Source organism: Elephantulus edwardii, unplaced genomic scaffold (genome assembly GCF_000299155.1).
Source record: "Elephantulus edwardii isolate Elephantulus edwardi_28Jun2011 unplaced genomic scaffold, EleEdw1.0 scaffold00003, whole genome shotgun sequence".
Classification (NCBI taxonomy): Eukaryota; Metazoa; Chordata; class Mammalia; order Macroscelidea; family Macroscelididae; genus Elephantulus; species Elephantulus edwardii.
The window spans coordinates 17,219,624-17,234,462 of record NW_006399753.1 but is presented as its reverse complement, the minus strand read 5'-3'; the positions used below and the strand labels follow the sequence as shown (position 1 = coordinate 17,234,462).

Sequence of the window (14,839 nt, the reverse complement as noted above, 5' to 3'; positions counted from 1 at the left end):
AGCTCCATCATCACCGTCCTCCTACTGCTCACTCACTATCAGCTCCATCATCACCGTCCTCCTACTGCTCACTCACTATCAGCTCCATCATCACCATCCTTCTACTGCTCACTCACTATCAGCTCCATCATCACCATCCTTCTACTGCTCACTCACTATCAGCTCCATCATCACCGTCCTCCTACTGCTCACTCACTATCAGCTCCATCATCACCGTCCTCCTACTCCTCACTATCAGTTCCATCATCTCTGTCCTTCTACTGCTCACTATCAGTTCCATCATCACCGTCCTCCTACTGCCCACTCACTATCAGCTCTATCATCACCATTCTTCTACTGCTCACTAACAGCTCCATCATCTCTGTCCTTCTACTGCTATCAGCTCCATCATTTCTGTCCTTCTACTGTTCACTCACTATCAGCTCCATCATCACCATCCTCCTACTACTCACTCACTAGCAGCTCAATCATCACCGTCTTCCTACTCCTCACTATCAGCTCCATAATCACTGTCCTACTGCTCACTCACTATCAGCTCCATCATCACTGTCCTTCTACTGCTCACTATCAGCTCCATCATCTCTGTCCTTCTACTGCTCACGATCAGCTCCATCATCACCATCCTCCTACTCCTCACTATCAGCTCCATAATCACCATCCTACTGCTCACTCACTATCAGTTTCTAGCGTCACCGTCCTACTGCTCACTCACTATTGGCTCCCACCATTACTCTTGGTTCTTGAAGCCACCACAGAGCCTGTGTACTTCTTGTTTCCCAAATGCCTTCTCTGCTGGGCCAGTTCCATAAGTGTGTATATAATGTGTATATGAAATATTTTATATATATATATATTTTTTTAACAAAACCATATATTTACTTAAATAAATGTGTGTGTGTACACACACACACACACACACACACACACACACACACACACCCCTGGAGCACATTTAAAGGCAAAATGAAGAAAGAAGTAGAGATGTTTAGTGAAGGAAGAAAGAACATGAAGGTCTGAGGCATGGACGGAGTATCTGCATTCTGTGGAAATCCAACAAGTAGAACTCTGACTGGCAGTTGGAAGCTTCAGGGAGGAAGTATGAGGAAGAGGTAGGTCATGGGGGTTCAGATTCTAGGGTCCACATTTAGATTCACCTTTTCTGGATTCAAGTGACTGGATTGAATGACTTCATCACTCAAAGCTCAGACAACTCATTTAAGCCCTCTGAGCCCAATTTTTCCCATCTCTAAAGCAGGGGCTATAAGACACAGTTCCTGGAGTGATGTGGGTGATGCAAACAGTTAATGTGCTTGGCTACTAACTGAATAGTTGAAGGTTCAAGTTTATCCAGGGGTGTTTTGGGAGAAAATCCTGGTGGTCTACATCCCAAAACACCAATCACTGAAAACCTATGGAGCACAGTTCTGGTTCTACACACATGGGGTTACCATGAGGCAGAATCAACCCAACAGCTCTTGGTAACAAACCTGATCACTTCCTGGCCCGAGAAAACCTCATGAAACACACTTATACCCTGACACGCGTGAGGTACCTCTGAGTTGGAGCCAAGCTGACAGCAAGTGAAATTTGTCACGGGAGTTATCCTAAGGACTCTGAAACACATGGGCCAACACAAGTTGATGATATAATTTTTAATTAGCTTTAAGCACTCTGGTGCAAGGAAGTGCTTCTCACAGTACCTGTTGAAACTTGAGGACCAACTAAAGCTGGATCTTCCCCTGGAGCTGCGCTGGGCACTTAGAGCCATTACTGTCGCTTTGGTATAAGATGAGCCCCTGAGAGCTGCTCTCTGGACCACGACTCCAGGTGAGGCCTTTCTAACGAGAACGTTCTTCCCCATCACCTTTCCTCAGCTTCCTGGGAAACGGCCAGGTGGTTGGTCAGTGCAAGGAAAAGTGGATGTGTACCTGTGGCTGGGCTCCACCAGACACTCGGGGGCTATTTTGGACAATTTGCCATCAGGCTATGAAGCTGAGAAATCCTCCAAAGCGACTGACAGCAGCCATCCCCCCGACAACCTGATCTACCAAGGTACGCTGCACCCTGGGCAAGAGGGCCACTGAATGTCTCTGGCAGGGTCCTGAGAAAACGGGGTGGAGGGAACCATACCGTGAACTACTGAGCTCTGATGGCATCGTCTCTAGGGGGTTGCGTTGCTAACCCAGAGGCAGAGCCTCTTTGAAAGTTCAAATCCACCAGCAGCTCTGAGGCTGAGAGATGAGAAATCATCTCCAGGTGGTTTATGACCAGTGGAAACTTGCTGAAGGGTCAGCTATGAGTTGGTCCCAACTTAGTGAAAATGAGCATGTTAGGATCAAATAATTGGCCTTCTTGTAATACACTTTCTCAATTTTCTTCCTTACTTTCTAACATCCTATCTTAAGGGAATGGCCAGAAATCCTTAAAAACATATGGCATTTGTAAAACATCCTTTTATATTAATAGGAAAAAAAGTTATGTGCTGTCAAGTTGTCTACAACTCATGGTGACCCTATGAACAATAGCTCTGAGCCTTGCCCTAAGGCAATCTTAGTGTCTCTGATACACCTACCCCCATTGCCACAGTCACTGTGTAAGTGCGTCTCACCCAGGGTCTTCCTCTCCTGTGCTGACAATCTACTCTTCCAAGCATGATGTCCTTTTCTGAGGACTGATCCCTCCTATAAACATGCTCAAAGTATATAAGACAGAGTTTCAAAATTTTTGCCTCCAAGGAGCAGCCTGCTTTACCCTTTCCAGTACAGATCTGTTTGGTCTCTTGGCAGTCCATGATATGTTCAATACTCAGCTCCAGCACCACAACTCAAAGGCAATAATTAGTTTTCTGTCATTCTTAGTCATTGTCAAGCTCTCAGATGCATAGCAAGCAAATTAAAAGACTATGGCCTGGATCAGGCACACCTTAGTCTCTTGACTGACATTGTTACTCTTTATTCTCTGAAGAGGTCCCTGACAGTAGACTTTGCTAAAGCAACTTGTCTTTTGATTTCCTGACTACTGGTGTCAACAGTATTGATTGTGGGTCTGAACAAGATGAAGAAATTAATGATATCAATCTTTTTTTTTTCCATCTAGCACACAACAGAGTGCAATAGTAATAGTAGTAGTAGTAGTAGATATTTTATATAAATAACACAATAGTTGTCCTTTTGCGTCTGGCTTATTTGATACAATTTCTTCAGTGTTCATCCATGTTATAGCTTGTATCAAACATCTCTCCTTACTTGTGGCTAGTTTCTAATGTACCAGACAACCTAGTGGAAATTGGTAGTAGTGTGGTCACTCAGACTTCTTCAGGTCAGTTGTTGACTTCTACTAAAAGGCAACTCTATTTTGTGTCTACATAATTAATTGCTCTAAGTTTCATCATGTTTACAGTTCCATGAAACCTGAATTTTATCCTAAGTACTAATGCCTTACACACACACACATTTTTTTTGCTTTCAAGTCACCTCAGTTTGCAGGGTCTGATGGTGCTAGATCCAAATTAAAGCAGGTAGAAAGGTAGAAAGTTTCACCTTCATTTCTCGAGACTGTGGTTTGGGTTCAGTGCAATGTCAGAAACACTGGAGAACTGTCCACACGCCCAGGTTTCCAGCACTGCACAAGGTTCCTCTGGTCTTGGTGGATATGACAGCCGGTTGGAATTGAAGTTGCTCAATAAATTGTCAAAGTCCTGGGGATATTTCCCCAATTCCCCAATAGTCCAGCTTACAGTTTCTGCCCCCAGTGTCCATGCATAAAAGCAAAGCAATCCTAGACATGCTCCCCACTTGGAAAAAGTGCACCACTTATTCCACACCAAGCAGATATGAAAACTAATTTAGTTCTCACACCAACGCTGGGAGATCTCCTCCTTTTTCTAGATTATGGAAGTCATTGTCAGAGAGGCTCAGAAATGTCGCCAGATCACTCAACTGCTTAATGATGAAGCAATCTTTTTCTGAACTGTGCTTACTTTCTGTCCCGCCTTTAGAATCAACATGGTGGTGCCTTCTATTCCTATAAGGCACAATCTCTAGAGAGTCAAGGGCTCCAAACCTGTGCGCTGCCCTGTGACCAGGTGCTGTCGAGGCCACAGAATGAAATCCTGACCCTGTGCCGCCCTCCCCATCTCTGCTGTGCTTAATCCCACTGCTGTAGTCGCTGTGTCCATCTCTTGTTGAAGGTCTTCTTCACTTTCAACAAGGGCACTCTTTGGAGGCAAGGATGGTGAGGCTTTGTTTCATCCACTTTGGGCATGTGGTTAGACGAGGCTATTCCTTGGAAAGACATCATGCTTGGAAGGGTGGAGGGGCAGTGAAGGAGAGCTCCTGTCTTGAAATACTCTACCATCTCCTTTTCTCTGTTTCTGGACACACTCAGGCACTCACACCCAGACTCACCTTCACACGCACCTCTTCTGAAAAATCCCACTAACGCCTCCTCCCTTTCAATATCTGTCTCCAGACCGGCATCTCTTTCAGCTGAGAGCACACATGTACCAGGCCCGGGGCCTCATCGCGGCTGACAGCAATGGACTTTCCGACCCCTTTGCCAAAGTCACCTTCCTTTCCCACTGCCAGACCACAAAGGTAATCAGGGGGACCTGGCTGGCCTCCCACAGCTGGGGTGGGGTGGGGGTCCTGCAGCAGAGGCCAGGCGTGAACTACAGGGCAGGCCAACTCCTGTGTCTGGGGATAGGTTGTGCTGCAGCCTCAGAGCACTGGTGTGTGAGGAAGAGCTCAAGTGGGAAGGTCTATTGCTCCCTGAGATCCAACAACTGAGGGTTGAAGGTGGGGGTATGTCAGTGTGGATGTGGCCTCGTTGGTAGGGAGTCACACTGCCAACCCAATGCCACGCAAGTTCCGCCCACCAGCCGTTCTGTCGGAGGAGGTCTCCTCTTGTGCAATTTACAGCCTCTGGAAACCCACTGGAGGGTCCGCTAATGAATTCGTTTTCACTCAGCAGCAGTGCATCTTGGTTTTGATGGATAACATCTCTGTGGGATTGCTTGATTGGTGGAGGGTCTACAACTGCAAGCTGCATATGATAGTTGCAGGACAGGTTTTCCTGGGAATCTGCCATTAAAATTGATTTTTAAAGTGCGTCTGCTCCTGGGGTCCACTATCGTGATTTGATGATGTCTGTGATGACCTTTGAAGCATAGGTGATCTCCTCCTGCTTCTGTGTGACCACAGAGGAAAGACTCCCTGGGAACAGCCCGTGACCTTCTCTGTTTCTGAGACCGTGGAGGATGTGTTTCTTTAGGGCAAATGGCTCCCCATTAGAAAAGGCAACTTTGAAATTCCACATGATTTACATGGATTCCAAACTTACACCAAAGCTTTAAGATGGCCTTAAGTCTCCGTTTTCAGGCTGCTCCATTCTCACCCCCCAAGTACCGCAGATATGAGACTTTTTCACACAAAACTCGGGCTCTCCTTCCAGTGTGAGTTAAGGTGGTCCCAACCTTCCAGATAGTAATCTTTTAACCCAGCTACAAGGCAAGTTGCGCCAAGAAATCTGGAAACCAACCACTTGGCCAACTGACTGCAATAGATCTGTATTTGTTCCCATTCCAAAGAAGGGTGACCCAACAGAGTGTGGAAACTATAGAACAATATCATTGATTTCACACGCAAGCAAGATTCTACTGAAGATTATCCAAAAACGACTGGAACAGCACATCAGCAGAGAACTGCCAGAAGTCCAGGCTGGGTTTAGAAGGGGTCATGGTACTAGGGATATTGTAGATGATGTTAGATGGATCTTAGCTGAAAGCAGAGAATACCAGAGGAATATCTATCTGTATTTCATTGATTATGCAAAGGCATTTGACTGTGTGGATCATAACAAACTGTGGCTAACTCTGAGAAGAATGGGAATCCCAGAGCACTTGTTCATGCTAATGCGAAACCTATACTTGGACCAAGAGGCAGTCATCAGAATAGAGCAGGGAAACACTGCATGGTTCAAAATTGGGAAAGGTGTATGCCAGGTACGTGTCCTAGCTCCATACCTTTTCAACCTGTATGCAGAACAGATTATCTGAGAGGCTGGACTCTATGAGGAGAAGAGTGACATCAGGATTGGTGGAAGATCTATTAACAATCTGTGTTATGCAGAAGACACAACCCTGCTTGCTGAAATTGAGGATAACCTGATGAACTTGCTGCAGGACTGCAGCCTTCAGTATGGACTGAAGCTCAATGTCAAGAAGACAAAGATTCTCACCACTGGACCAATTGGCAGCATCAGGATGGATTGTGAAGAGATTGAGATTGTACACAGCTTTAGTTTGCTTGGCTCCACGGTCAACAGTCTTGCACCAGCAGCCAGGAAATAAAAAAACGTATTGTGATGGAAAAGTCTGCTGTTAGGGACCTCTCCAGGGTATTGAAGAACAATGGTGTCACTTTGGAGACTAAGGTGCCTCTGATACAGGCCATGGTCTTTGCAATCACTTGTTATGCATCAGAGAGCTGGATAATGACTAGGGAGGATAGAAAGAGAATTGATGTCTTTGAGCTGTGGTGCTGGAGAAGAGTATTGAATATATGATGGACTGCCAAGAAAACAAACAGATTCATCCTAGAGAGTGTTAAACAGGCTGCTCCTTGGAGGCAAGGATTCTAAGGCTTCATCTGACATACTTTGGACATGTTGTAAGGAGGGACAGGTCCTTGGAGAGGGACATCATTCTTGGGAGGGTGGAGGGACGGCACAAAAGGGAAAGACCCTCTATGAGGTGGATTGATTCAGTGACTGGGGTAATTGGGATGGGTGTGTCAGAGGCAGTGCAATTGGCACAGGACAGAACAGGGTTTAGGGCTATTGTACATAAGGTCGCTATGAGTCACAAGTGACTCGATGGCACATAACAACAACAACAACAACACAAGGCAGCCCTCCTTGAGGGAACCCTGAAGAGAGGAGGCTGGTCATGGCACCCGGCACAGAAGTGAGAGCATGTGTATTGGGTTGGGTGAGCCTTCAATATTTCTCAGCAGGGGTACTTCTGTTCATGGGACCAGCTCTGAGGACAGGTCCGCACCCACTCTTTCATTCATGTAAATATTTGTTGTGTTCTTTCTATACTTTGGATGTTGAGTTAGTGCCCAACACTGTGCTTAGCACACTGTAGATCTTGAATATTTATGTACTCAAGGAATGATTTAATTTTTCTCAACTTCAGCTCGAACTTGCATATGAGTAGTTGGTGGTCTGTCCTATAATCAGCATCTATCCTGGTTTTTACAGCTGATATTGAGCTTCTCCGGCGGGTCTTTCCACAAGAAAACAAAAATTCTCAGCACTGGGCCAATTGGCAGCACCAGTATGGATGGTGAAGAGATTGAGATAGTTAATAGTTTTAGTTTGTTTGGCTCCACAGTCAACACTCTTGGTACCAGCAGCCAGGAAATCAAGAGATGAATTGCATTGGGAAAGTCAGCTGTGAGGGACTTCCCAAGAGTACTGAAGAGCAATGATACCAGGCTGGAGGCTAAGGTGCACCTGATCCAGGTTATGGTCTTTGCAATTACGTGCTATGCGTCAGAGAATTGCATTGAGTGACTAGGGATGATAGAAAGAGAATTGATGCCTTTGAACTGTGGTGTTGGAGAAGAGTGTTGAATATACCATGGACTGCTAAGAGAATAAACAGGTTTGTCCAGGAGAGAGTGAAGCCAGAATACTCCTTGGAGTCAAGGATTCTGAAGTTTCATCTGACATATTTTGGGCATGCTGTACGGAGAGACCAGTCCTTGGAGAGGGACATCATGTTTGGGAGAGTGGAGGGACAGTGCAGGAGAGGAAGACCCTTGATGAGATGGATCGATTCTGTGATTGGGGTGGTGGGAGTGAGTGTGTTGGAGATGGCGAGGTTGGCATGGGATAGAGCAGCATTTAGGGCTCTTGTACATAGGGTTGTTATGAGTCACAGACGACTTGACAGCACACACCAACAACAGCAACAATAATGGGCACAACCAACTATTAATGTCACAGTTTGCTACCATAAGCAAAGTCAATAAAAGAAAAAGTTTGTGCAAATGTTGAGGTTTTAAAGACCCTGGTTGGTTCATTAACTGTTAAATCAATAGCCATGAAACAATAGAATATAAGAAATATTAGCTTCAACCTCCATTAATGGGAACTTGATGAAGAGAAATTACTTGCTCATAGGTGAAGAATCAGTAGAGCTCCTCCGAGCCTCAGTAGGCCTCTGTGAAATAGAGCTTGTCTTAGCCTCTGCTTGCTGAAGCTGGTGGAGCTAAGCAGGCTGGGCTCGGATGCCAGATGATGCAGGATGGATCCCAGTTCCTACCCTTTTCTTTTCTCTCAACAAGCGGGCCCAGTTTCCTGGTCTTTAAAAATGTCCATAAATAATTGTACCCACCTCCCAGAATTGTGTGAAGTTTTAATGACACTATGTGCAAAAAAGTAAAGTAAAAACAAAACAAGATTCAATTTTGTTGAGTCAGATCTAAACTCAGTGACCTTATAAGAGAAAGTATTACTTCCCCATCTGGTTTCCAAGGCTGTGAATCTATGGAACTGACTGTCTCATCTTGTTCCTGAGGAGCCTTGAGTAATACATGGTTAATGTGCTCTTCTGCTAACAACGGAAAGACTGGAACTTCTAACTGACCCAAAGGTGCTTTGGAAGAAAAGGCTGATTGTCTACTTCCAAACATGTTGTTCTTTGAGTTAGCACCTCAGCGCTTGATTCTCTGTGTCAGCAGGGCTCCTCCAAAGCACTGTCACCAGCCCACAGCAGACAATAACAGATAGCTAGTATTATCATCATAGCACTCTTGTGAAGATAGAGTTGAAGCTCTGTTGGCCTAGTGGTAAGAATCTACACTGCAATTCTGAAGACATGTGGTTCAAATCACCAGCTGTTCCATCAGAAAAGGATGGGCAAGCTCCTCTCATGCAGTTACTGCCTCTGAAAACCCACTGGAGGGTCAGCTATGGGTGAGTTTCATCTCAATGGCACACAATGACAACCTGAACATTGTAGGAGCTTCCTCATGAAATTAATTAAAAGTATGACTGCAGTAGGTCTTAGTAGCCTTTAGCATCTACTACAGAGTAGCAGCTCGGTGTCTGTTGTTGCTTGTAGGTGAATGAGGGACAATGACATCTTCTATTTGTCCTCCGTAAGTAACTTGAATGCAGTCTGAAACCCATACAACTAACAGAGTGATCTTTGGCTCTGCTCTTGGCCCTCTCTTCCAGGTGATTTCCCAGACCCTCTCCCCCACCTGGAACCAGATGCTTCTGTTCAACGACTTGGTGTTACATGGGGACCAGAAGGAGCTACTGGAGTCCCCACCCTTGGTGGTGGTAGAGCTGTACGACAGTGACGCGGTGGTGAGGCTCCCACCGGGCTGGGCTCTCATGCCAAATTAAGAACATGACACTGAAGTCATATAACTGCCCTGTGACTAGTTACCATGTTAGATTACCTTGAGGTCAACCTGGCCTAGGAACCAGGAACCAGGAAAGCTACTGATGGCCATTTGTTTTACTAAAGATTAGATTTGAATTTTCTTGAAATTGTTATTATAATAGGATCTGGTTTACAAGTTTTGAGTCAGCACATACTTCTTTAGAAATATACTTGTAGGGAGCTCTGGTGGCCTAGTGGCAAGAAGCTGCACTGCAATCCCAGAGGTATGTGGTTTGAATCCACCAGATGCTCTGCTGGAGAAGGAGGGGCAATCTTCTCCTGTACCAGTCAGACCCGGTTTGATGGTACACACACAAAATATAATAAAATAAAATTTTAAAAAAGAAATATACTTGTATAAAACCATCAGAAGGTCTTGAGTAATACATGGCTAAAGTGCTCATTTGCTAACAATGCAAAGATTGGATGTTCTAACTGACCCAAAGGTGCTTTGGAAGAAAAAGCTGATTATCTACTTCCAAACATGTTGTTATATTAGATGCTGTTGAGTCGACTACGTCTCTAGCGACCCTATGATTGATTGATCTGAACCTTAGCCTCCCATCCCATCCTCACCATTTCTGGGAGACTTGAGCCTATTGTTAAAGTCATGGTGTTACTCTATCTCATTGAGGATCTTCTCTTTTGCTCACCCTCCACGTTCTAAGCATGATCTCTTTTTCCAAGGACTAACCCTTACTAACAACATACTCAAAACATGTGAGATGAAACGTCACTATCGGTGCCTCGAAAGAGCACCATGGTTGGTTATACTTTCTTCAAGACATATTTGCTTGTTCTTTTGACAGTTCATGGGATATTCAGTATTCTTCTCCAAGGCCACAACTGAAAAGCATCAATTCCTCTTTTGTCATCCTTAGTCATTGTCTAACTTTGAGATGCCTAGCAAGTAGTTGAAAATGCCATGGCTTGAATCAGATGCACCTTAGTATTTAAACTGACATCATTGCTTCTCAACACCTTGGAGAGGTCTTTGACAGCATATTTACCCAATGCAATATGTCTTTTGATTTTTGACTGCTGATAACAGGATGTTGGTGGTTCATCCCAGTAAGAAGAAATCATTGACAATTTTAGTAGTTTTTAATGTATTATGATGTTGCCTATTTGGCCACTGGTAAAGATTTTTGTCTTTTTGGTGCTGAAATGTAGTAAGTGTTCTTTGATCTTCTATAGCAAGGGTTTCAAGTTCGCTTTACTTTTAGAAAGCAAGACTGTATCAGCTGCATAATGCAGGTTGTTGATAAGTCTTCCTGCAATCTGATGTGACATTCTTCTTCATAAAATCCAGCTTCTCATATTATTTGCTCAGCCTACACATTGAATAGATACAAAAAATGATATAACCCTGACACACATTTCTTAATTTTAAATCATGCTTCTTGGTCTAAGTACAGGGTCCACGTGAGCAAAATTAAGTCCTAGGATTCCCATTCTTTTCAATGTTTGTCATAGTTTGTTATGTTCCACAGAGTCTTTGAATAGTCAATAGAACACTAATAGACCTCCTTGTATTCTTTGCTTTCATTCAAGACCCATATGACATCAGTAGTGATACGCCCTGGTGCCATGGTTTCTTCTAAATCCAGCTTGAATTTCTGGCAGTTCTCAGTTGATGTACTGTTCAAACCATTTTTTTTTAAATCCTCAGCAAGATTTTACTTGCATGTAATACTAGTGATATTGTTACATAATTTTCACATTCTGTTGGATGACCTTATTTTTTGGAACAAATATGAATCTTTTCCAGTCAGTTAGCCAAGTAGCTGTTTTCCAAGTCTCTTGGCATAGACTGGTGAGAGCATCCAGTGCTGCATTTCTTTTTTGGAACATATCAATTTGTATCCCATCAATTCCTGGTGCATGATTTTTTTTAACAATGGTTTCATTACAGATTTAATTTTTTACATCATTACCATTGGTTCCTGATAATTTGTTACTTCCTGAAATGTTTCCCTGTCAGCCAATTCCTTCTGGTATAGTGACTTTGTGCATTCCCTCTATCTTCTTTTGATGCTTTCTGGGTAATTCAAAATTTTGCCCATAGCATCTTTCAGGATTGCAAGTCTATGCTTGAATTTGTTTTTAAGTTCTTTTAGCTTGAGAAATGTCTAGTGAATTTTTCCCTTTTTATCTTCTGTCTTCAGCTCTGTGCACATTTCATTATAACACTTTGTTTTGTCTTTACATCGTGCCCTTTGAAATCTTTTGTTCAAAGAGCAAAGTTCAAATTCTGGCACATTTGGAGTCACCACGAGCCAGACTTGACTTGATGACAATTGTTTTGTTTCTGTTTTATGAGCAGCCTATGCCTGTCCTTTCTCTCCCTCCCCAGTTAGTTCCATATCTGAGTGCTCTTCAGTAAAATGGATCGTGCATTTTGGAAACAGGAAATTTTTACTGATGCCCCTTGGCTCAAAGGATACGGATGGATATTGCCACTGGTTCACTTTTACTTGGTGGTCACTTCTGAGCCCTGCAGGACCTAGTTCATCGCCACCTCCTCTGTGTTAGTGAAGGACCACAAATCTCTTCCCCTGCAACATGCCAGGGTTATGAAAGCTTGAATAGACTGGAGAGCTTTCTAGGGAGGTTTCGTTTATAATCACAAATATTCTTCTTTTCATTAAGAAAAGCTTAAAGGTAACATCCTCAGTTTGTTGACATCTCTGACAAACAAATCTGTCTTAGAAGAAATGCAGCCAGAAAACTTCTCGGAAGTGACGATGGAACAACTTCCTTTCACATATTCTGGGCATGTTATCAGAAAGATATTATGCTTAGGAAAGCAGAGGAAGATGCCTAACCAGCTGACCTGACAGAATGACTATGCCAGTGGTCTTGAGCTCAACAGATATTGTGTGTTTGTGCAGGACGGAGCAGTGTTTCCTCCTGAGGCCTGAAGGTCACTGTGGGTCAGTGCTAACTTGATGGCGCATCACGGCAACAGCCTCCGCAGGAGGTGCAGACACAGTGACCAGCTCATTGCTGTTGAGAGGGGATCATCTCATGGCTGACCCTCCGGTTGGTTTCCAAAGCTATAAATCTCAAGGGAGGAGCCTGCCCACCGTCCTCCCATGGATGGTGGATCCTATACCCCATGGAGGAATGGCCTTTGTGTTAGCAGTGCAGTTAGTGAGGACAGACTCAGCCACCAGAGCTCAGAAGTACAGCTGGATCCAGGGCAAGAGTTTCCCCAAAGAACTTTCCTCACAGTCAGACCTCCCTGCGGATCAGGAAGAAACTGAGAGTCAAGAATTGATGAACAGGGTCCCTAAGAGACATTAAGTCCACGCCTGGCTTCTTGAGAGAGTATACAAAGACTTACTCACCCCTCACTACTATTGGGTCAGTTATAACCTGGATGGGCCCTGCTGGACAGAGTAGAACTGTCCCCACAGGGGTTACTAGGTGTAGAGCTGACATCCATGTCTTCCTTACGCCGAGTGGATTATGGGTTCCAACTGCTGGCCTTTAGAATGGCAGCCTAGCACTTTAACCAGCAGGGGTTATAGTGGAGACCCAGAGGTTAAATACCTTGTTCCAGGTTACAGCTAACAGGAGGCAGAGCTAGAGTTCAGTTCAAGGTTACAGCTAACAGGAGGCAGAGCTAGAGTTCAAACCCCTGGTTCCTGTGCGGACTCTGTGTGTATGACGGTTGCTGCTATGTTTGCATCTTTGTATAATGGGGGCACTCTGGTTCTGCTGTCACTCTCTCCCTCTCTGGACTGTAAATTGGGTCTCAATGTATATGGATATGATTAGAGAATAGGAGTGCTACTGTTCTGCATGTAACCTGGACTTTCTTTAGAGAAGGACGCAAAATGAGTACCATTTCAATTTTGTTCCTTACAATATATCTCCAAGCCTAAATATTTCTTTGTTAGAAAATCAATAATACCCATGTTGTTATGTGTCATTGAGTTGTCTGTGACTCCTAGCTAGCTATCCTGTGCACAATAGGCGTGCTCCTGCCCTGAGCTGGTCTCACTGTCTCCTACATACCTACCTCTATCACCCCAGTTACTGTGTCAATCAATCTCATCCACTCCTGTGCTGTCCCTCCACCCTTCCAAGCATAATGTCCTTGTCCGAGGACCAGTCCCTCCTGGCCACGTACCCAAAGTATGTGAGATGGAGCTTCAAAATCCTTGCCTTCAAAGAGAAACTTGGTTTTACCCTCTCCAAAACAGAGCTGTTTGTTCTCTTGGCAGTTCATGGTATGTTCAAGACTCTTCTGCAGCACAACTCAAATGCATCAATTTTATTTTGTTATCCTTAGTCATTGTCCAGCTCTCTGATGCATAGAAAGTGATTGTGAAGACCAAGGTCTGAATCAGGTGCACCTTAGTCTCTAGACTGACTTCATTGCTCTTTAGCACTTTGGTAAGGTCCCTGACAACAAATTCTACTAATGCAATTAATCGTTTGATTTCCTGACTACTGATGCCAAGAGTGTTCATTGTGCAGCTGAGCAAACTGAAATTGTTAACAGCCTCAATCTCTTCTCTGTCTATCATGGTGCTGCCAATTGGCTCTGAGATGCTACAGTACTGTGGCATCATTGAAAGCTGCTTCTGCTAAGCCTTCCATTTCTGGGTCTTCTCTGGGAGTTCTCTTTGCTTTTCAGACCCTCTTCTAGAATTGCCATTCAAATTGTGATTGGCTGACTGGGCTGACCCTCTTAGAGTTCTTCCTTGGATTTGGATGGGTCCCTCTACTTCACAAGGTTGTGGAAAGGGATAAGGAGAAGTTTTCAGAGGGAGAGAATAAGATGATGCTGGCTTTGTGGAGATGAATTACCTAGTAGGACTCTTGGTGTTCAGAATCAGGTAGACAACTATCATGGGGGAAATGTCATGTCTTTTCTGCCTTAGGGGAAACCAGAATATTTGGGTGCCACAGTAGCCGCTCCTGTGGTGAAGCTAGCTGACCAGGACTACGAGCCACCCCACCTGAGCTATCACCCCATCTTTTGTGGGAATCTCTCGGGAGGGGATCTCCTGGCTGTGTTTGAGCTTCTCCAGGTAAGTAAACCAGACCTATAGTCAACTCCTGACATCTACACTTGATGCCTGTCTAGTCTATGTGGTTAAAGACACAGCATCTCTGGGCATGTACTTCAATGAAAGCTACCCGTGGCTCCTTCCTGCCAGCTTGTGTCTGGAAAAGTCTTCTTCTGGAGACCTGGAAGGTGCTCAGTTCAAGGGACATATACACACTCCATAGCCTCAATCTGCAAATCAAGAGTCCCAGAATGGGGGTGGGGGTGGGGGGGCCATTGGAAGTTATCTTTTGAAAGAAATGGTAGTCTATCTCTTGTATTCTCAATTGTGTAATCTTTCTGTTATCTGA

The 14,839-nt window shown here is 44.4% G+C and overlaps 1 protein-coding gene across 1 annotated transcript in view; it reads left to right on the top strand.

Annotated features, from left to right (window-relative positions):
- Positions 1–14,839, top strand: part of FER1L6 (fer-1-like 6 (C. elegans)) — a 134,441-nt gene that overhangs the window by 54,392 nt on the left and 65,210 nt on the right. The window contains exons 18-21 of the mRNA XM_006879308.1: positions 1,875–2,052; positions 4,471–4,595; positions 9,250–9,384; positions 14,362–14,511. Coding sequence (XP_006879370.1) covers positions 1,875–2,052; positions 4,471–4,595; positions 9,250–9,384; positions 14,362–14,511 — 588 coding nt within the window. The remainder of the gene's footprint in view (positions 1–1,874; positions 2,053–4,470; positions 4,596–9,249; positions 9,385–14,361; positions 14,512–14,839) is intronic.